The sequence below is a fragment of the Schistocerca cancellata genome, chromosome 7 (assembly GCF_023864275.1).
Source record: "Schistocerca cancellata isolate TAMUIC-IGC-003103 chromosome 7, iqSchCanc2.1, whole genome shotgun sequence".
Lineage (NCBI taxonomy): Eukaryota > Metazoa > Arthropoda > Insecta > Orthoptera > Acrididae > Schistocerca > Schistocerca cancellata.
The window spans coordinates 165221770-165243565 of record NC_064632.1 but is presented as its reverse complement, the minus strand read 5'-3'; the positions used below and the strand labels follow the sequence as shown (position 1 = coordinate 165243565).

General features: G+C 41.8%; 1 protein-coding gene across 2 annotated transcripts in view; it reads left to right on the top strand.

Moving 5' to 3' along the window:
* The window catches only part of LOC126092086 (uncharacterized), a 43296-nt gene extending 25586 nt beyond the window's left edge, over positions 1 to 17710 (top strand). Inside the window, exons 3-4 of one of the 2 annotated variants that reach the window (XM_049907508.1) lie at positions 8190 to 8466; positions 16880 to 17710. In XM_049907508.1, coding sequence (XP_049763465.1) covers positions 8190 to 8453 — 264 coding nt within the window. In that variant the 3' untranslated portion in view covers positions 8454 to 8466; positions 16880 to 17710. Of the gene's footprint in view, positions 1 to 8189; positions 8467 to 16871 lie in introns of both variants that reach the window. The other variant, XM_049907507.1, reaches the window with a different exon arrangement.
* Positions 17711 to 21796: the final 4086 nt, after the last annotated feature.

The following is a 21796-nucleotide window of genomic DNA, read 5'->3' as shown; positions in this document are numbered from 1 at the left end:
GTGAAATACATGCACATTTAATCACATGCGGGGGAAATGTGCTATTTCGATTCCGACATAAACGGCATCGCTGGTGGGAAGAGGTGTACTACAATCTATGACAAAAAAGGGAGAAAAATAAACGAATCACCACGAAGGAATTATCCAAGTGGGACGAAAATTGATGGATGTAATGTACAGGAACAGCCAAACAAATAATTACGATTTTAGAAAAATTGGATGATTTGTTCGTGAGAAAAAGCTTTACAGATTGCCCAAGTCAGTAACGCATTTGTCCAACTGTGGCTCTCATGGGAGCAGCTATTCGGGTTACCAACGGTTGACAGAATTGTTGGATGTCCTCCTGAGGGATAACGTGACAAATTCTGTCCAATTGGAGCTTTAGATTGTCAAAATCCCGATGTACTTGGGGGGCCCAGCTCACACTGCTCCAAATGTTCTCAACTGGTGAGAGATCCGACGACATTGCTGGCCAAGGTTGTGTTTGGCAAGCTCAAAGACAAGCAGTAGAATCTCTGGCCGTGCACGGGTGGGCATTACCTTGGTGAAATGTAAGCTCAGGACGGCGTGCCATGAAGGGCAACGAAACGGGACGTAGAATATCGTTTCCGTACTGCTGTGCTGTAAGGATGCCGCCATTGACAACCAAATGGTTTCTGCAATGAAAAGAAATCACCCTAGACCGTCACTCCTCGTTCTTGGGCCTTATTGTGTGGACTGACAAGACAGCCAGTCCACAATGACGGGTAACCGAAATGCACGCGTACACACACGCCGCCTGGCGTGAGTTCTGGAACAGGATACGTATTGAATGCTATAATGAAAAGTACGTAGCTGCATTAATACTTAACTTTAATTCATCCTTGTGGTACATCGCTATTGACGATACAAGTGAGACTCTCTCCAGATATGGTTAATGGCGCCTTGCTAGGTCGTAGCCATGGACTTAGCTGAAGGCTATTCTAACTGTCTCTCGGCAAATGAGAGAAAGGCTTCGTGAGTGTAGTCGCTAGCAAAGTCGTCGTACAACTGGGGCGAGTGCTAGTACGTCTCTAGACCTGCCGTGTGGTGGCGCTCGGTCTGCAATTACTGACAGTGGCGACACGCGGGTCCGACATGTACTAATGGACCGCGGCCGATTTAAAGCTACCACCTAGCAAGTGTGGTGTCTGGCGGTGACACCACACTTATGGTGAGCTTCAGGTCGTCTTCAGACACGTCTTCATCCTGTAATCTCATTGACGAGTAGAATTTTCTTGAGTCCCGCTTCGAAGTGAGTCCCAGGTACCAGCGAAGAGGTGCCTGGAGACGCCCCAAAAGGCGGTGGAATGCCAACGTGACTGTCACCAGCCACGCGGCCCGAAAAGTAGGAGTGATGGTCGGGGGTGCTGTTTCTTTTCATAGAACGACCCCTGTGGTTGTCGTCTGTGGCGCCCTTACAGCACAACAGTACGTCAACGATATTCTACGCCTCGTTATGTTACTCTTCATCCCACGCCATCCTGGACTTACATTCCCGCAAGATAATCCCCACCCACACACGGCAAGGGTTTCTGCTGCTTGTCCTCGTGCTTCCCAAACCCTACCTTGTCCAGCAAGGTCGCCGGATCCCTGCCCAATTGAGAACGTTTGGAGCATTTTGGTCAGAACTCTCCAACCATCTCGGGGTTTTGACGTTGTAACGTGCCAGTCGGACAGAAGTTGTCACGTTATCCCTCAGGAGGACATCCAACAACATTCTCAATCGATAACAAACCCAATAACTGGTTGCATGAGGACCAGAAGTGGACCAACGTGTTATTGACTTGTTCAATCTGTGAAGTTCTTTTTCTTGAATAAATCATCGAATTTCTCTGAAATTCTAATCATTTGTTTGTCTGTACATGTACATCACATTTTCCGATTTCCGTCCGATTCCGATAATTCTTTCGTGGTGTGTTTATTTTATTTTATTTATTTATTTATTTATTGCTCAAGTATTCTGCAGTATGGGGCACCTGCAGCAGTCCATGTCCTGTTAATGAAGGACTCTACTGTAGCTAAGAAACTGCGTACTGCGTGACTCGCATTCCCCTCTCAACAAGTCTCGATGGAGATCATTAGTTGGTCAGTCTACTCTGTAACTGGTTGCCATACGTGGGTGAGAGATCAGTGTATGATTCATGCTCATAACTGTGGGGCTAGATATACATCTACATCGACACTCTGCAGTCCACCTTATGGCACGTGGCGGAGGGTACCACGCATCATTTCTAGTCATTTCCTTCCCTTTTACACTTGCTAGTAGAACGAGGGATAACGATTGTCTATAAGCCTCCGTATGAGCCCTTTCGCATGTCTTATCTTCGTGGCCCTTTTGCCTAATGTATGTTGGAGACAACAGAATCGTTCTTCAGTCCGCTTCAAAAGCCGGTTCTCCAGATTTTCTGAACAGTGTTCCCCGAAAGTAACGTCGCCTTCCCTGCAGGTATTCCCATTTGAGTTCACAAAGCATCTCCATAACAATTGCGTGTTGTTCGGATCTACCAGTAACAAATCTAGCAGCCTGCCTCTGTATTGCTTCCATGTCTTCCTTTAATCCAACTTGGTACAGATCCCAAGCATCCGAGCAGGTCGCACTAGTGTCTCCTTTATAGATAAATCATACTTTCCTAGAATTCTCCTAATAAATCGAAGTCGACCATCCATCTCCCCTACCACAATTCGCACATGTTCGTTCCATTTTATATCGCTTTTCAACGTCACGCCCAGGTATTTAAACGACGTGACTGTATCAAGCAGGACACTACTAATACTGTATCGGAACATTACTGGTTTCGTTTGCTCATCCGTATTAACTTACATTTTTCTACATGTAGAGCTAGCTGCTATTCGTCACACCATCAAGAAGTTTTGTCTAAGTCATCTTGTATCCTTCTACAGTCACTCAATTTCGGCACCATACACCTCAGCATCATCAGCAAACAACCACGGATTGTTACCCAGCCTGCCTGCCAAATAATTTACGTACATAGAGCTGTGGTTTCCCCCTGTGGGGTGAAATGAAGTTTCCTGAGGGTAAAACTAAATGATTCGATTCTGTTTCAGTCACGAAACTGAATTATTTTCAATAGATCATTACTATTATCACAGTTTTCTAAGATTGTAATATTAATTACATAAGTTATCAGTAATTATGTTTTCTGATTTACTAGCATTAATATGGTGGAGGTTACAGATTCCAGACGTAGTCCACCCTCTACAAACATATGTTATGCTCTGTCCCAAAGATCACTGATGACAAAAGTGAGACATACTATGTTATCAAAAGTATCCGGACACCCCCAAAAACAAACGTTTTTCATATTAGGTGCATTGTGCCGCCACCTACTGCCAGGTGCTCCATATCAGCGGCCTCAGTAGTCATTAGACATCGTGAGAGAGCAGAATGGGGTGCTCCGTGGAACTCACGTACTTCAAACGTGGCCAGGTGATTGGGTGTCACTTGTGTCATACGTATGTACGCGATATTTCGACACTCCTAAATATCCCTAGGTCCACTGTTTCTGATGTGAAAGTGAAGTGGAAACGTGAAGGGAAACGTGCAGCACAAAAATGTACAGCCCTACCTCTCTGTTGACTGAGAGAGACCACCGATAGTTGAAGAGAGTCGTAATGTGTAGTAGGCAGACATCTATCCAGACTATCACATAGGAATTCCAGACTGCATCAGGATCCGCTGCAAGTACTATGACAGTTAGGCGAGAGATGAGAAAACTTGGATTTCATGGTCCAGTGGCTGCTCATAAGCCAAAAATCATGCCGGTAAATGCCAAACGACGCCTCGCTCGGTGTAAGGCGCGTAAGCATTGGACGATTGGACAGTGGTAAAACGTTGTGTGGAGTGACGAATCACGGTACACAATGTGACGATCTGCTGGCAGTGTGTGGGTATGGCGAATGCCCGGTGAACGTCATCTGCCAGCGTGTGCAGTGCCAACAGTAAAATTCGGAGGCGGTGGTCTTATGGTGAGGTCGTACTTTTCATGGAGGGGGCTTGCACCCCTTGTTGTTTTGCGTGGCACTATCACAGCACAGACCTACACTGATGTTTTAAGCACCGCCTTGCGTCCCACTGTTGAAGAGCAATTCGGGGATGGCGATTGCATCTTTCAACACAATCGAGCATGTGTTCATAATGCACGGTCTGTGGCGGAGTGGTTACACGATGATAACACCCCTGTAATGGAATGGCCTGCACAGAGTCCTGCCCTGAATCCTATAGAACACCTTTGAGATCTTTTGGACGCCGACGTCGTACCAGGCCTCACCGACCGACATCGATACCTCTCCTCAGTGCAGCACTCCGTGAAGAATGGGCCGCCATTCCCCAAGAAACCTTCCAGCACCTGATTGAACGTATGCCTGCGAGCGTGGAAGCTGTCATCAAGGCTAAGGGTGGGCCAACATCATACTGAATTCCAGCATTACCGATGGAGGGAGCCACGAACTTGTAATCCTTTTCAGCTAGGTGGATACTTTTGATCACATAGGGTATACGTACCAAATGCTAAATGTCTCAAGAAAATATCTTCTCCAGGTTCTAGATACTACCTGCAGCAGTGTATAAACTGCTTCATTACTTGCGTCGAAACAGATAAATGAATTAATTGATAGTACGACGCAACAGTAACTACATAAGAGCTACAATAGTGATGTACACAGTATTAATATTATTATTAGTAGTAGTAGTAGTATTAGTATTGGTATTAGTGGTTGAGGTCAGACACAAAGCATAAACAGCCCAAAATCTTCCAGTTTCTGCCAGTTCAGAAATAAGGAGTGCAGCATTCAAGTGATTTACGAACAGTAAGTATCATGCACAAATTTTAGCTTAGTTGATTTTAAATGGGCTTGCAGTGTACAGGTCAAGGAAATACCGAAATGGAGAGCAGTAATGCAGAGAAAATATGTTTTGTAACAAGTGTCTACTTCCCTGTGGACAGTTAGGTTTCTTATCTGAGAAAAAGTTGTGGGTAACACTTACGATGCACCTTGTTCAAATGGTTCGAATGGCTCTAAGCACTATGGGATTTAACATCTGAGGTCATCAGTCCCCTAGATTTAGAACTACTTAAACCTAACTAACCTAAGGACATCACACACATCCATCCCCAAAGCATGATTCGAACCTGCGACCGTAGCAGCAGCGCGGTTCCGGAGTGAAGCACCTAGAACCGCTCGGCCACAAAGGCCGGCGCTGCACCTTGAAAATTCCTTCGCCATTCATTCTAAAACACACACACACACGAAGTACACCGAAGCGCCGAAGAAACTGGTATAGGCATGCGTATTCAAATACAGAGATATGTAAACTTCCAGGATACGCCACTGCGATCGACAACGCTTGTATGAGACAACAGTTATTAGATCGGTTACTGCTACTACAATGGCAAGTTATCAAGATTTAAGTAAGTTTGAACGTGGTGTTATATCCGGGGCACGAGCGATGGGACACAGCATCTCCTAGGCAGCAATGAAGTGGGGATTTTCGTGTATGATCATTTCACGAGTGTACCGTGAATATCAGGAATCCGGTAAAATATTAAATCTCCGACGTCGACGTGGCTGGAAAAAGGTCCTGCAAGAAAGGGACAAACTACAACTAAAAAGAATCGTTCAACGTGACAGAAGTCAACCCTTCCACAAATTGCTGCATATTTCAGTGCTGGGCCATCAACAAGTGTCAGCGTGTGAACCATTCAACGAAACATCGTCGATATGGACTTTCGGAGCCGAAGTCCCACTTGTATACCCTTAATGGTTGCACGACACAAAGCTTTAGGCCTCGCCTGGGCGGTCAACACCGACATGGACCTGTTCATGTATGGAAACATGTTGCCTGGTCGGAAGAATCTCCTTTCAAATTGTATCGAGCAGATGGACGTGTACGGGTTTGGAGACAACCTCATGAAGAGATGTACCCTGCATGTCAGCAGGGGACTGTTCTAACTGGTGAAGGGTCTGTGATGGTGTAGGGCATGTGCAGTTGGAGTGAGATGGGATCCTTGATACGTCTAGATACAACTCTGACAGGTGACACGTAAGTAAGCAGGATGTCTGATCACCTGCATCCATTCATGTCCATTGTGCATACCGACGCACTTTGGCAATTGCAGCAAGATAATGCGACACCCCACACGTCCATAATTGCTACAAAGTGGTTCTAGAAACACTCTTCTGAGTTTGAACACTTTCGCTGGCCACCAAACTCCCCAGACATGAACATTGTTGAGCACATCTGGGGTTCCTGGCAATGTTCTGTTCAGAAGAGACCTCCACCCCCTCATACTCGCAGATTTATGGATAGGCCTGCAGGATTCATGGTGTCAGTTCCCTCTAGCACTGCCTCAGACATTAGTCGACTCCATGCCACATCCCACTGCGGCACTTCTGCGTGCTCACAGGGGCCCTACACAATATTAGGCAGGTGTACCAATTTCTTTGGCTCTTCAGTGTAAATATCATTCATGTTTCATAATTTTAAACCTAAAAGTGTTCCATAAATATCTATAAGGTACTAAAGTTGGAGGTACTAGCAAATGTCTAATTACATACAGACGTAATGGTCTAAGAAAAGTTGGGAACTTAACTTGCATTTATCGCGAATCTCTTGCCCAACGTAAAGTCCTGTGTATAAGAAGGGTAGAAGGACGGATCCTCAAAATTACAGACCAATATCCATAACATCGGTTTGATGCAGGATTCTCGAACATATTCTCAGTTCGAATATAATGAATTTCCTTGAGACAGAGAAGTTGCTGTCCATGTATTATCACGGCTTTAGAAAGCATCGCTCCTGCGAAACGCAACTCGCCATTTTTTTACATGATATCTTGCGAACCATGGATGAAGGGTATCAGACGGATGCCATATTCCTTGACTTCCGGAAAGCGTTTGACTCGGTGCCCCACTGCAGACTCCTAACTAAGGTACGAGCATATGGGATTGGTTCCCAAGTATGTGAGTGGCTCGAAGACTTCTTAAGTAATAGAACCCAGTACGTAGTCCTCGATGATGAGTGTTCATCGGAGGTGAGGGTATCATCTGGAGTGCCCCAGGGAAATGTGGTAGGTCCACTGTTGTTTTCTACCTACATAAATGATCTTTTGGATAGGGTGGATAGCAATGTGCGGCTGTTTGCTGATGATGCTGTGGTGTACGGGAAGCTGTCGTCGTTGAATGACTGTAGGAGGATACAAGATGACTTGGACAGGATTTGTGATTGGAGTAAAGAATGGCAGCTAACTCTAAATATAGATAAATGTAAATTAATGCAGATGAATGGGAAAAAGAATCCCGTAATGTTTGAATACTCCATTAGTAGTGTAGCGCTTGACACAGTCACGTCGATTAAATATTTGGGCGTAACATTGCAGAGCGATACGAAGTGGGACAAGCATGTAATGGCAGTTGTGGGGAAGGCGGATAGTCGTCTTCGTTTCGTTGGTAGAATTTTGGAAAGATGTGGTTCATCTGTGAAGGAGACCGCTTATAAAACACTAATACGGCCTATTCTTGAGTACTGCTCGAGCGTTTGTATCCCTATCAGGTTGGATTGAGGGAGGACATTCAGAGGCGGGCTGCTAGATTTTTTACTGGTAGGTTTGATCATCACGCAAGTGTTACGGAAATGCTTCAGGAACTCGGGTGGGAGTCTCTAGAGGAAAGGAGGCGTTCTTTTCGTGAATCACTACTGAGGAAATTTAGAGAACCAGCATTTGAGGCTGACTGCAGTACAATTTTACTGCCGCCAACTTACAATTCGCGGAAAGACCAAAAGGATAAGAAAGAGAGATTAGGGCTCGTACAGAGGCATATAGGCAGTCATTTTTCCCTCGTTCTGTTTGGGAGTGGAACAGGGAGAGAAGATGCTAGTTGTGGTACGAGGTACCCTCCGCCATGCACCGTATTGTGGATTGCGGAGTATTAATGTAAATATAGATGTAGATATAGAGAATAATAGCGGTCTTGTCACACTTTACTGGGGAGATTGTTTGGTTTGCTTTGTTTGGTGTGTGTGTGTGTGTGTGCACAGTACTTCGTGTTCAGCCTATGTTGCATATTGCTGCTGCTGGTAACAGGCTCGTACCCCTGGCAGCAGACTGGAAGTACTGAACCGCACTCAGCGTCTGTGTGCGTCTGTGCAGGAGTTCATGTTCAGCGTGTGCGGCGCGCTGTTGCTGCTAGTGGCAGGCGCCGTGGCGGTCGACTTCTGGCGCAGCGTCGGCATGATCCCCATGACGGCGGGCCCCGAGCACTGGGCGCGCGTCCGCGCCGAGCTCTCCGGGCTGGTGGCCAGCGAGCGAGCATCGGGCCTCTCCCTGGGCTGCCTGGCGCTGCTGTCTGCGCTGCTCTACCTCATCGACGCCTTCTTCGGCTACCGCATGGGGCTCTCTGCCTCCTCCGTCTGACAACAGCAGAAAGGTGAGACGTCCCGTCTCTAACTTACGTCTCTTTTCCATTACTTTTTGTTTTTTTGTTTTTGAGCTTTTCCTCATTGCAGAGGCTTATCTCCAACATAATAATTTACTCGGAAATTGCTATCTAAAGGATACTATACAGGGTGATTCAAAAAGAATACCACAACTTTAAAAATGTGTATTTAATGAAAGAAACATAATATAACCTTCTGTTATACATCGTTACAAAGAGTATTTAAAAAGGTTTTTTTTCACTCAGAAACAAGTTCAGAGATGTTCAATATGGCCCCCTCCAGACACTCGAGCAATATCAACCCAATACTCCAACTCGTTCCACACTCTCTGTAGCATATCAGGCGCAACAGTTTGGATACCTGCTGTTATTTCTCGTTTCAAATCATCAATGGTGGCTGGGAGAGGTGGCCGAAACACCATATCCTTAACCTACCCCCATAAGAAAAAATCGCAGGGGGTAAGATCAGGGCTTCTTGGAGGCCAGTGATGAAGTGCTCTGTCACGGGCTGCCTGGTGGCCGATCCATCGCCTCGGGTAGTTGACGTTCAGGTAGTTACGGACAGATAAGTGCCAATGTGGTGGCGCTCCATCCTGCTGAAATATGAATTGTTGTGCTTCTTGTTCGAGCTGAGGGAACAGCCAATTCTCTAACATCTCCAGATACTGCAGTCCAGTTACAGTAGCACCTTCGAAGAAAAAGGGACAAAAAACTTTAGTGGCTGAAATGGCACAGAAAACGTTCACCTTAGGCGAGTCACGTTCATACTGAGTTGTTTCCCGCTGATTCTCAGTGCCCCATATACAGACATTGTGACGGTTGACTTTCCCGTTAGTGTGGAAAGTTGCTTCATCACTAAACACAATCTTTGAAACGAAAGATTCATCTGTTTCCATTTGAGCAAGGATAAAATCACAGAAATCGATTCTTTTAATCTTATCAGCTGCAGACAGTGCTTGAACCAATTTCAGACGATAAGGTTTCATAACTAACCTTTCTCGTAGGACTCTCCATACAGTTGATTGTGGAATTTGCAGCTCTCTGCTAGCTCTGCGAGTCGATTTTCCTGGGCTGCGAACAAATGCTTGCTGGATGCGTGCTACATTTTCATCACTCGTTCTCGGCCGTCCAGAACTTTTCCCTTTGCACAAACACCCATTCTCTGTAAACTGTTTATACTAACGTTTAATACACCACCTATCAGGAGGTTTAACACCATACTTCGTTCGAAATGCACGCTGAACAACTGTCGTCGATTCACTTCTGCCGTACTCAATAACACAAAAAGCTTTCTGTTGAGCAGTCGCCATCTTAGCATCAACTGACGCTGACGCCTAGTCAACAGCGCCTCAAGCGAACAAATGTACAACTAAATGAAACTTTATAGCTCCCTTAATTCGCCGACAGATAGTGCTTAGCTCTGCCTTTTGTCGTTGCACAGTTTTAAATTCCTAAAGTTGTGGTATTCTTTTTGAATCACCCTGTATTTTCAAAATATTCCGCCAGATGTTTCGATCTTGTGTGTCCTCTTCCTCTGCGCCCATTCTCCTCATTGTGTGCTGCACATTTTGGAGCCAGGTGGTCACAGGTCGTCCTCTTCTTCTTCTCCCCTCTGGTTCCCACTCTGGTATCAGTTTTGGTATTCTGGCTACCTCCATCGTCGTAGATGCGATGCCCATACCATTTCTTTCTTCCTATCCATTACGTCATATATTCTTTCTTTTATTTCCATTCTCCTTATTATTTCGGTGTTCCTTATCTTCTCTTTCCTGGAGAGTCTTACCGATCTTCTCCAGAAGTCCATCTCTAGAGCTTGTAATTTTTTCATGTGCTTCAGGTTAATTGTCAGGTCTCCGTTCCATACATCCATTACTGGATGTAGAATTACAAATACTTCCATACCACAGGCAGGCGACCATTCGGATTTGGCACAACTCCGAAATACAGAGACGTCTTGACCGCATAATTCTTTATTAAGAGTTACGCGTTTCAAACTTTCATTGTCAGACTGAAGCTGTGTAATGAAGTGTACAAGAAATTAATTGCAGAAAATATACGTAAGTGTAAATTTAAGTATTTCATTATACAGAAATTCCAAACACTATCGCACTTACATAAAATTCAAACTTTAGTACAAAGCTCACGAAAGTGAGCACATAAACCGAATACAACAAAAATATCGTCTTATGTAGCCATATTTGAGAGTGCCGTCATCTGTCGAATAGAAGCAGTGCCAATCTGAGTGTGGTGATTGAACTATCAAACAACTAAACGATGGCCAGTAGGTCGCGCAAGCCTTGACCTTAGAAGGCAAGTCAAAGAACAACTTTACAAACTTCTATACACTGCGATTAAGTTCATGTCAACACCTCGTGAACAATTTTGAGAAAAACTTTTTTGCTACTTTTATGGAAGAGAAATTCATACTAACAGCATGAGAACAGCGTCGTTAGGTAAATCGTAAAAAACGTCACAGAGGTAGTCTTTAGTTAATAATCAAAACAGTAATTAACTTCTTGTACACTTCATTCTACAGCTTCACGCTGACGATGAAACGTTGTAACGTATAACGCTTAATAAAGCATTGCCCGATCAAGACCTTTCTATTTTTCGAAGTTGTACACCTCTTTTGTCGTCAACCAACAGAGTATACAGTTTAGACTTTTACAGTTTGTACACCATACACTGTCCGATCAACACCATCCGACAGCTATTACTAGATATTAATGTGGATATGTCCACCCTTTGCTGCTTCTTGTATGGATAAAATGGGGATGTTCGAAATTCTGAGAAAAACAGGGAAAAACGAGTAATATACAACATGTACAAGAGCCAAGAGGGAACAATAACAGGGGAAAACAAGAGCGAAGTGCTCGGATTAAAAACGGTGTGAGGCTGGAGTGTAGTCTTTCACCCCTATTGTCCAATCTGTACAGCAAAAAAGTAATGACGGAAAGAAAGCGAAGGTTCAAGAATCGAATTAGAATTCAAGGTGAAATGATATCACTGATAAAATTCGTTGATGACATTGCTATCCTCAGTGAATGTGAAGAAGATTTACATGATCTACTGAATGGAACGAACAGTGTAATGAGTACAGAATATGGATTGAGAGTAAATAGCATACAGAATGTGGATTGAGAGTAAATAGCAGGAAGACGAATGCAGTGAGAAGTAGCAGAAATGTGAACAGTGAGAAACTTAACCTCACGATCAGAGATCGCGAAGTAGATGCAGTTAAGGAATTCTGCTATCTAGGCAGCAAAATAACCAATGACGGACAAGTGTGAAGACGGCAGCTGGGGTAATGGTCCAATGTTCTTTTTGTGTATGTGTGGGGGTGGGGGCGAGAGGTAGGTCAGGGATGGCTGGCTATGAAATACGATGTGTGGGCGACATTTTATTGAGTTAGAAATGGAATGCTGTGGGGGTAGGCATTTAGGAGGGAAAGGGAAACCCACTATACATATCTCATCAAAAGAATCCCAGACGCCTTTCAGTGGACATTAATGTGGTGTGTGCGGCCACCCTTCGCCCTATCATGCCTTGAACGCCATTGGGGACACTTGGAACGTAGTGTCAATATCTGTGGCGGACAGCAACCCATTCTTCCTCCAGAGCCAAAACCATAAAAGATAGTAATGTTGGACGACGGGGTCCAGCAGTGAAGTGGACTTTCTAACTCAGCCCAGAGGTGTCCTGTTGAGTTTACAGCAGGACTTTGGACAGGGCAGTTCATTTCAGGAATGTTATTGTCCGCAAGCCATTGCGTCACAGACGCAGCTTAATCAGAGTGCATTGTCATGTTAATACAAACAACCGTCTTCAGACTTCCCTTTTTTGCCATCAGTCTTCCGACTGATTGGTGGGGTCCACTGATAATTTCTCTCCTGTGCCAACCTGTTCGTCCTCTTAGAGCAGCACTTGCAACTTACGTCCTCAGTTACTTGCTAGATATATTCCAGTCTCTGTCTCCCTCTGCAGTTTTTATCCTCTACAGCTCCCTCCAGTACTAATGGAAGCTATTCCCTGACGTCTTAAAAGATGTCCTATTATTCTGTCCCTTCTTTTTGCCAGTGTTTTCCACATATTCCTTTCCTCTCCGATTCTGCACAGAACCTTTCCGTTCCCTACCTTATGAGACCAACTAATTTTCAAAGGTCATCTACAGCACCACAGATCAAATGCTTTGATTCTCTTCTGTTCCATTTTTCCCACAGTCCATGTTTCACTACCATATAGTGCTGTGGTCTAAACGTACATTCTCAGAAATTTCTTCCTCCAATTAAGACGTGTGTTCAATATTGCTACACTTCATTTGGCCAGGAATTCCCTTTTTGCCAGGATTAGTCTGCTTTTTATGTCCCTCTTGCTCAGTCCGTCATGGGTTATTTTGCTGCCTAAGTAGCAGAATTCCTTAACTTCATCTACATCGTGATCATTTCTGATGGTATGTTTTTTGGTATTCTCATTTCTGCTACTTCTCATTACTTTTGTCTTTCCTCGATTTACTGTCAGTCCATATTCTGCACTCATTAGACCGTTCATTCCATTCAACAAATCCTGTGATATTGTTCATCTTCACTTACTCAAAAGATACCGGTAGCAATGTCATCAGCGTATCTTATCTTTGACGTTCTCTCCTTGAATTTTAATCCTAGTCTTGAACCTTTCTTTTGTTTCTGTCATAGCTTCTTCGATTTATAAATTGAACAGTAGAGGAGAAAGACTATACCCCTGTCTCACACTCTTTTTAATCCGAGCACTTTGTTCTTGGCCTCCCGTTCTTATTGTTCCCTCTTGGTTCTTGTACACATTGTATATTTCCCGTCTTTTCCTACAGATTACCCCAATATTGCTCATAATTTCAAACACCTTGCACCATTTTACTTTGCCAAACCTTTTTTTCCAGGTCGACGAATCCTATGAACCTGTCTTTATTTTTCTTCACATTCTGCAAATCCAAACCCTCCAAACAGACTGTCATAGGCTGTATCGTGATTCACCTCCCAAAATCACTCATTTTCAGTCACCTATTGTCTAGTAGCGTCACTCTTTACATCACCTCAAACGTCGCTATCATCTAAAACAGTAACGTGTGGCTCGTGAGAAACTGCTCGACCATTCTAACCCATTTCGTTTAGTTCCTTACGCACAGTCACTGCGCTAGCTGCACTGCTGATAGCATTTTGGAACTCACCAGTAAATTTTTCGACTGATTTCATGCATTTTATTACGACCTCCCTCGGCAGTGGTTGACAGTCCCTATATGAGGTCTTCTGCTCTTTGTTTAACTGTTATTGTTCTTTCGTGTTTCCACTTCACAATGACATCGCCAACAGTCGACTTGGTCTGCTTTGGAAGGATTGAAATGACCCTGATGGAACTGTTAGCAAGATGACGTCCAGTCACTAGTCCACATTCAGAATCTTTGTGTGCACTTCGTCGACCCATTGTACTGTTACTGTGCATCTACTGGTAACACAATACTCCCTGCCTCCTTTTATACACAAATGCGAATCCCTGAAGGGAAGACGACGTTTTTCTCGTGAAACGCTACCAAGAAAATTAAGAGAACAAGCGTTTGAGGCTGACTGCCACCCATACATTACATGTAAGGATGGAAACACAAGATAAAAGAAATGAGGCTCTTACGGAGGCATACAGACAGTCGTTTTTCCCTCGCCCTGTTTGCGAGTGCAAAAGGAAAGGGGACGACTGGCTGTTGTACATGGTACCCTTCCTACAGACTATACAGTGGTTTGTAGTGTATGTATGTAGGTGTAGATGTATATCACCCTTATTTCTGTGTGTAATGATAGATAATAAAAGCCCTGGTGAAGGATATGGTTCAGTTGTATTAGTCCAGGTTGATAATGGGTGACAAGGGGGTTGCTCTTTTATAGATGACTGTTGGGGATGGTGTGAGGATTAGGGGTGTTTGAGAATGTGGCACAGGAAATCTATTCGCAAGCTAGGTTTGGGGGCTACTGCCTGTCTGTGAAGGCCCTGGTCAGACCGTCAGCTTACTGGGCAAGGGCCTTCTCATTAACAGTAGATATGCCACCAAGGGGAATTTGGCGTGATGGGTTAAGTAGGGCCAGACGCAATGAAATGGAGAAAAGAAGTTGAGGTTGCCAAGGAATGAAGACAGGGTGTCTTGAACCTGGTCCACTCCCAAGAATCAGCCAGAACAGAGTGCCCATCCCCTCAGCATCCAATATAACGCTGGACTGAACTAAATGAACAATAGTCCGCAGCTTGTGGTCGTGTGGTAGCGTTCTCGCTTCCCGCACCCAGGTTCCCGGATTCAATTCCTGGCGGGGTCAGGGATTTTCTCTGCCTCTTGATGACTGGGTCTTGTGTGATGTCCTCAGGTTAGTTAGGTTTAAGTAGTTCTAAGTTCTAGGGGACTGATGACCATAGATGTTAAGTCCCATAGTGCTCAGAGCCATTTGAGCCATTTAAATGAACAATATTGCTCACCAAGGCTTTGATTTTCTATCATCATGTCTAGAAAAGAGACATCCAACTCAAGATCCTTCCTACCCCTTCTGAAGTGCTGTTCCATCACCCATCAAACGTACATATCACTGTGGAAGGCCTGTTGCAAGACTTGCCCAATCCATCCATCCAGCAAATCCTACTTTAGTCCTGTCAGAGGCTTATCCTATTCCATCATAGGCAGAGTCTCCTGTGAAAGAAGTGGTATCATATATCAACTCCACTGCAATGACTACACTATATGTCACAATGAAACCAACCAGCTGTCCACCAGAACCAATGGCCACTGCCAAATTGTGGCCAAGAGCAAAGTTCATAATCCTGTGGCACAACATGCATCTGAGCACAACATGCTTGAGTTTAAAAGCTGCTTCACATCCTGGTCCATGTGGATCCTTCCCTCTGCCACCAACTTTTCTGAACTATGCAGATGGAAGTTATCCTTGCAACACAACCTTCACACCCATAACTCCTCTGGCCTCAATCTCTGTTAACGCTCTCTACCCAACAGTTTCCCTTTCCTCTGCTCAGTCACCCTCTCCCAGTTCATATCTCCATGTCACCTTCATCATGCACTGCATCCCACTAGTGTGTGAGTCACTTTCACATTCCGTGCACCTGCCACCCCACTCTCTTGTATCGTAGGTGGCAAACTGGCTACCTCCCTCTGAGCCACTAGCTACCCACCTGTTCCTGCCTCCCACTCCTCCCTCTCTCCAACCACTCTGCGCAGCACAAACCCCACCTCACACTAGTCTACCTCCAGAGATGCAATCCCAGCACTGCGTCCAGCCGGCGCAATGCAGGGGCACAGGTATGTTGTGTGTGTGTGTGTGTGTGTGTGTGTGTGTGTGTGTGTGTGTGTGTGTGTGTGTGTGTGTGTGTGTGACTCTGTGCATCCATATGTGTGTGTTTTGTGTGTGTCTTTATACTCTAGCTAGACAAAGGATTAATTCCAAAAGATATGAAGTTTTTTTTCTCTCTTTCGGGTGTGCCTATCAATGACTCAATGCTTCTGCTATATAATGAGTAGTCCCCTTTACCCTGAATTATACTCAGTGAGTGATCTTTTACCCTAAATTATATACTTGCATAAAGTAATATAGAAGCAATTCCCGCATTTGTTAGTGTTAGTGTTAACATTAATCACAACTTGTTGTTAGTAAACGTTACACAAGAACCAGTTGGTGGCTGATTCTGTCAGTTAATGTGTAAGTTAATTTATTCCAAATCCCTCAAAGCTTTCCTTCATGGTGGTATTTATAAAACATGATGTGTGAATGAATGAATGACTAATGGAAGTTAGTTGAAGACCTTTGAACTATAATACTGATCCTTCCTCTGAATGTTAAACATGTAGACAAAGTTTACATGCATATTATTTATGCACCTTGTCATTGTGTAAATCACAATTCAAATAAAGTGATTTTTGTTATTAGTGAAAAATGTCATATTGAAGTGAACGTGGTGGGATGAAGTTCATTTCAGTCTTCCAGGATAACAGTTTCCCTGCGTTCCCAGCATATTTCAGATGTTACTTTCAGGATTACTCTCAAAGTAAAAAATACTATTGGTGTTTTCTCTGTGTAGATGAATGGTTAAATTTGAGCTGTTCCTTTTGCATTTATGCCTAGTGCTATGTTCATTTGAAAGCAAAATTCTTCACAACAGGTACAGCTATTTAATCAAAAGACACCAAAACGTACAGGAACAGCAGAAAAAAGAAATTCTGTAAATTCTCTTTCACAGTATATATCACTCAATATAAATTAACATCAAAGAAACTAGATATTAGTGTTGTGGCTGATTTGTGTTTTAATATATCAATTTGCAACATATTTTAAAAGGAGAAACAAATAAAAATGTTTGATTAATTTAATTTAATCTTCCAGTTTTTCAGTTTCTGACAGCAACAGCTGCAGAGGATGCCACTCATCAATGTAGCTTGTTTGTGGGAATATTACAACTTATCTATATCACTTATTCACATGCAGAATTATAGTGTAAAATATATAATTTGAAACATTTTTTCACCTTTGAAAAACTGTAGCTTCCACATTTTTACAAACAATTTACACAGGTGTCATATTAACAACCATGATAAAAATGATATGGAAGTAATCATTATAATGTGAAAAATCATTATAGTCTTGAAAGTCAATCACTAATTAGTATTAAGTTATTTCTTATTTTACACAGCTTTGTATTAAATATATTTATTTTAAAGACAAATACAAAAGTGTGGTTGCAACATCCAAATTTTTTACATAAAATTTGTCGCTATAACCATTATATTGTTTAATGATTGCAATTATGGTGCAATTATCAATACATTAAATAAAAATATTTTCTTATTAAATTTTATATTGCATATATGTCCTTAAATCTGTGCAGCTCATAGTGTCTCTTGAACATAATATTTTATAATTCTGCTCTTACATGTTCTGCCATTTCCATTCAAGAGCTGTATATATGCAATTCCATTCATATTGCTATAAAAATTGTAAATGGTACACTAAAACATCCAAGTGATAGTGGAACACCAATTATAATTCTGTTTTAATTGGAAAGACACCATTAACAGAGCACTCCATATAATCTCATTCATTTGCAATGTTTTCATTGTCTCATTTTAGGGTGCCAGTAAGTGATTTCTATAGAAAGAGCTGTGAATAGCTGTAGAGACGTTTGAACTAAAAACTATGAATATTACATTATGCCTTGTACAAAACCAGGTTTATAAATGAACATTCCTTCTGCATACTTCATCAAAATATGGAGCCTCTTAGCCAAAAAGGAACATATTCTACTACTAGAATAAAGAAAAATTAATTATATATCTGCAGACATCTTATGTTTACCAACATTTACTTGGAAGTCACTATAACTGAATGTACAGAATGTACATTGAGGGTCACAATTTTGTATCTTGTTAATGTAATAGTAAAAGGAAAGAGAGTGTATCAACATACACAAAAGGCAGATGCAACTCCTTCATCCAAATTCATAATGAGTAATATGAAAAACTTCTATTTGAACTTTGTACCAGATTGTTTGATTTGGAAGCATACAGACTAATAATGCTGGCTGTTTCCCATAATTCTGCTGATAAACTGTTTTTCTAAAACCTTTCCTTTGACTGAATAATGAAACGATTGAACATAACAACTCACTATATGCAAGGGTCATTCAATAATTAAAGAGGCAAATTGGTCTGGGTAAAAAACTGTTAGTAGGGCAAGTTTGGTACTTTTATGGCTTTAAGTTGGCATCACTGGGATGAGTCCTGATCAGCTGATGTATCAACATTGTTTTCTTTATAGCCTCAAAAATATATTTCAAGATGGCGAGTCCACTTGAAACGTCCACATTAGTTGACCAACATTCTGTTATTCATATTTTACTTGCTGAAGGTGAGAAACCAGTGAATATATATAGTAGAATATCTAAAGTTTATGGTGAAGGTTGTATGAATCATGCAAATTTTGACAAGTGGGTAGAGCAGTTCAAAAATTTTTTTCAGTGACTGATGAACACCATTCTTGTCGCCCAGTTGCAGTTTCAACTCCCTCACTTGAAAGTCGAATTGATAACATTATTCATGCTGACCGCCATGTGACTGTGGAAATGATAGTTGATATGGTTCAAGTTAGCGCTGGTACAGTTCATAACATTACCTATAACAAGCTGTAGTACCGGTACCGCAAAACATGTGCAAGATGGGTACCAAAGGAGTTGATGCGGCTGCATAAGGAAACAAAGTTGAGTGTGCACAGAGCTAAAGGGACATTATGAAAAAGAAGGTGAGCACTTCCTCAACAAAATTTTAACTTGTGATTAAACTTGGGTTCACTATTACAAACCAGCATCAAAAAGACAAAGGATGGAGTGGAAGCACACCAACTCACCTATCAAGAAAATACAAAACCCAAACATCAGCAGGAAAAGTCATGTTGACAGTGTTTTGGGATGCTGAAGGTCCAGTTTTTTGTGTCTTGAAGAGCAGTGTACAATGAACAGACAATACTACTCAGATTTGCTTTTAAACAAGGTGAAGCCAGCCTGAGAGAGAGACATCGTGGATTTCAGAGGAGAGGTGTGATTCTCCAGCAAGGCAACACATGTCTTCATACTGCTCAACTAACGCATGAAACCATTGAAAAAATGGGCTTGGAAGTACTGCCTCATCCCCTTACAGTCCTGATTTAGCACCTAGTGATGTCCATTTGTTTGGTGCACTGAAGGAGGCATTACATGGAAAGAGGTTCCAGGACAACAAGGACGTGAAAAAGTTTGTGGGAAATTGGTTCAAACATAAAGATAAAGAGTTCTCTGTAGCTGGAATAAAAAAGCTTGTAGCCTATTTGAAAAAAGTGTATAAATGTTGAAAAGTAGAAAAAATACTGTTTTGTAAAAATAAACGCTATTTTCTCCAGACCAATTTATCTCTTTAATTATTGAATGACCCTCATAATTAAGGCACTGAGCGGTCAATGTGCACAAAAAAAAAGGTTCAAAAAGTTGTTAAGCTTTCAGATGATGTCCTTCTTCAGGACTAACTAGAGTTTGGAACATGAACAAAGAAGGATCAAGGTCAGATACACAGCAACAAGTTGAAGTGAACCACATGACTTGTAGCGAACTACATGTCAGTGATTTTCTTGTCTTTATTCTATGTGAACCATGCTATTTACTTAATACACACTGTTCATTTCAGTCATAATGTTCAATGTTGAGTGGTTATTTAGCGCTTGTCATATTCATTATTAGTGACAGGAAGCAACCATGCCAAGTGCTATACAGATGAGAAAGAGGAGTAATGTTCCATCTGTACCAGTACTTTCAAAGACAATCTTCCGCTGAACTTGAGCTGGATCAGTGTATGTCACACCATTGCCAAATATCATGAGTGAACTGCAGAAGTTTGTGCAGTTGGGTTTGGTGAAGCTATTGTGTCTATCTGAGCCTGTTGCCAAGGTGTTTTCAAATCACTATGCAACCACAAAATTGAAGAGGATGACCCCACAAAAAAGTTTCCTGGTTCATAACATACAGTATACATGCTACAGTTGAATATCTGACAGTAGAAAAATTAGTTTTGCATATGGAAGAAGTTGAAAATTTTAATAGAAACAAATACACCTTGTTGTGAATACTGAAAGATGTGGATTTCAGGTATCAAAAAACAAACTATGGGAAGAAATTACTTATGGTACATAGTAGTATTGTACATGCAAGGAATCTGTTTTTGATAAGAATGTTATAAATCAAACAAGCTTGCAAGGATCAAATTTATTACATAGATGAAACTAACTTCAAGCTTTCTCTCTAAAACACCACACACACGTATACACACAATATATTATTACACATCCATAAATTCTTCTATAGAGCAGTAGAAGTTCTCAAGCAGATATGATTTCAATTTTTATCTGGAGATAATTTCACTACCTATTAAATTCCTTACATCACTGTGTTGATAGTCAAAAAGGCAGCCAAGTAGTGAAAGTTTTGTCTGACCCATGAAAGAATGCCACAGAAATTGAATATAGATGCCAGCGACCCCGCAAAAGCCTACTTACTTTTCTGTCTGTGTGTCAAAGGGTCTGACAGGCAATAACTGAAATGTACAAGTAACAATAACAACTGTTTATAAACAAAGAAACATAATTCAGTGGAGTGTCCACACTACTTGATTTCAGACTGAAACATCCATCCCTGATGATGCCTAGAAGATGCTCACAATGACAAGTAAGTTGGAAATGTGGGTCTCATGAGGAGTGTGCCCAAGATAAGTCCCTGCAGTTGCACTATCCTATGTGTTGTCAATGGCTCAGTTGAGTTGAGTGTCTGCCATGCAAGCAGGAGATCCTAGGTTTGCGTCCCAGTCAATTCAATATTTTCAACTGTCCCCGTTGATATTTATCAATGCCTGTAAGCAACAGATGGTCTAGATTTCATTGTAATTTCATTCTGGGTTCAAGTCCCAGCTTTGCATACAGTGCATACAGTTTTAATCTTCCAGAAGGTTTCAGAGCAGTGCACACACCACTACAGATTCAAAATACACCCTTGGAAATCAGGAATCAATAAATCTGATCATTTGATGAAACTGTTTGTAAATGTGAATTGTTCAAAAACAGTTGCATAACATAATTTAAATGTAAACACTCAAATGCAACTTCAGATGCTTTATTCACCTTTGAGAATTTTGTATACAATCATTGCTACCAAACGAAACAGTTAAGTAATACTGTAGTCAGTATATGTAATAATACAAGACAGCTACACTGCATAGTTAGATAAATTATAATAACAATATTCAGTTATGTAATAGATCACCTACAATAAAATGCACAACATTATTAGGTGCATGATAAAGACAATAAATAATCAAACAGTTACATAAATGAAAATAAGTACAAGAGAGTAGTAAAATAAATACACAAGATGATGCAAGATTATACAATACCATCTTGTCTACACCATAATAAAATTCCCAAAAAGAGAATATGAAAACTATTCTCATAAGACAATTAAAATTTTACATGATATTTAACATCTATATAATCTGTTAATGCACTTTATTTGGTCGCAGTTATATGTGAGATGAAAAAACGTTAGGTGTTTAGTCCATAGCCACTATACACTCAAGAGAAACCACAATTTTATTTCTTGAGAAATTATAGTATGATGTTATAACAATGTCAAATGAAAATCCTAAAGCAGGGTTATTAATGAAGTACAACAATTAGAAATGAAAGCACATTTATTACAAATACCAATCCAAAGTAGAACAGAACTGGACTCCTGCATG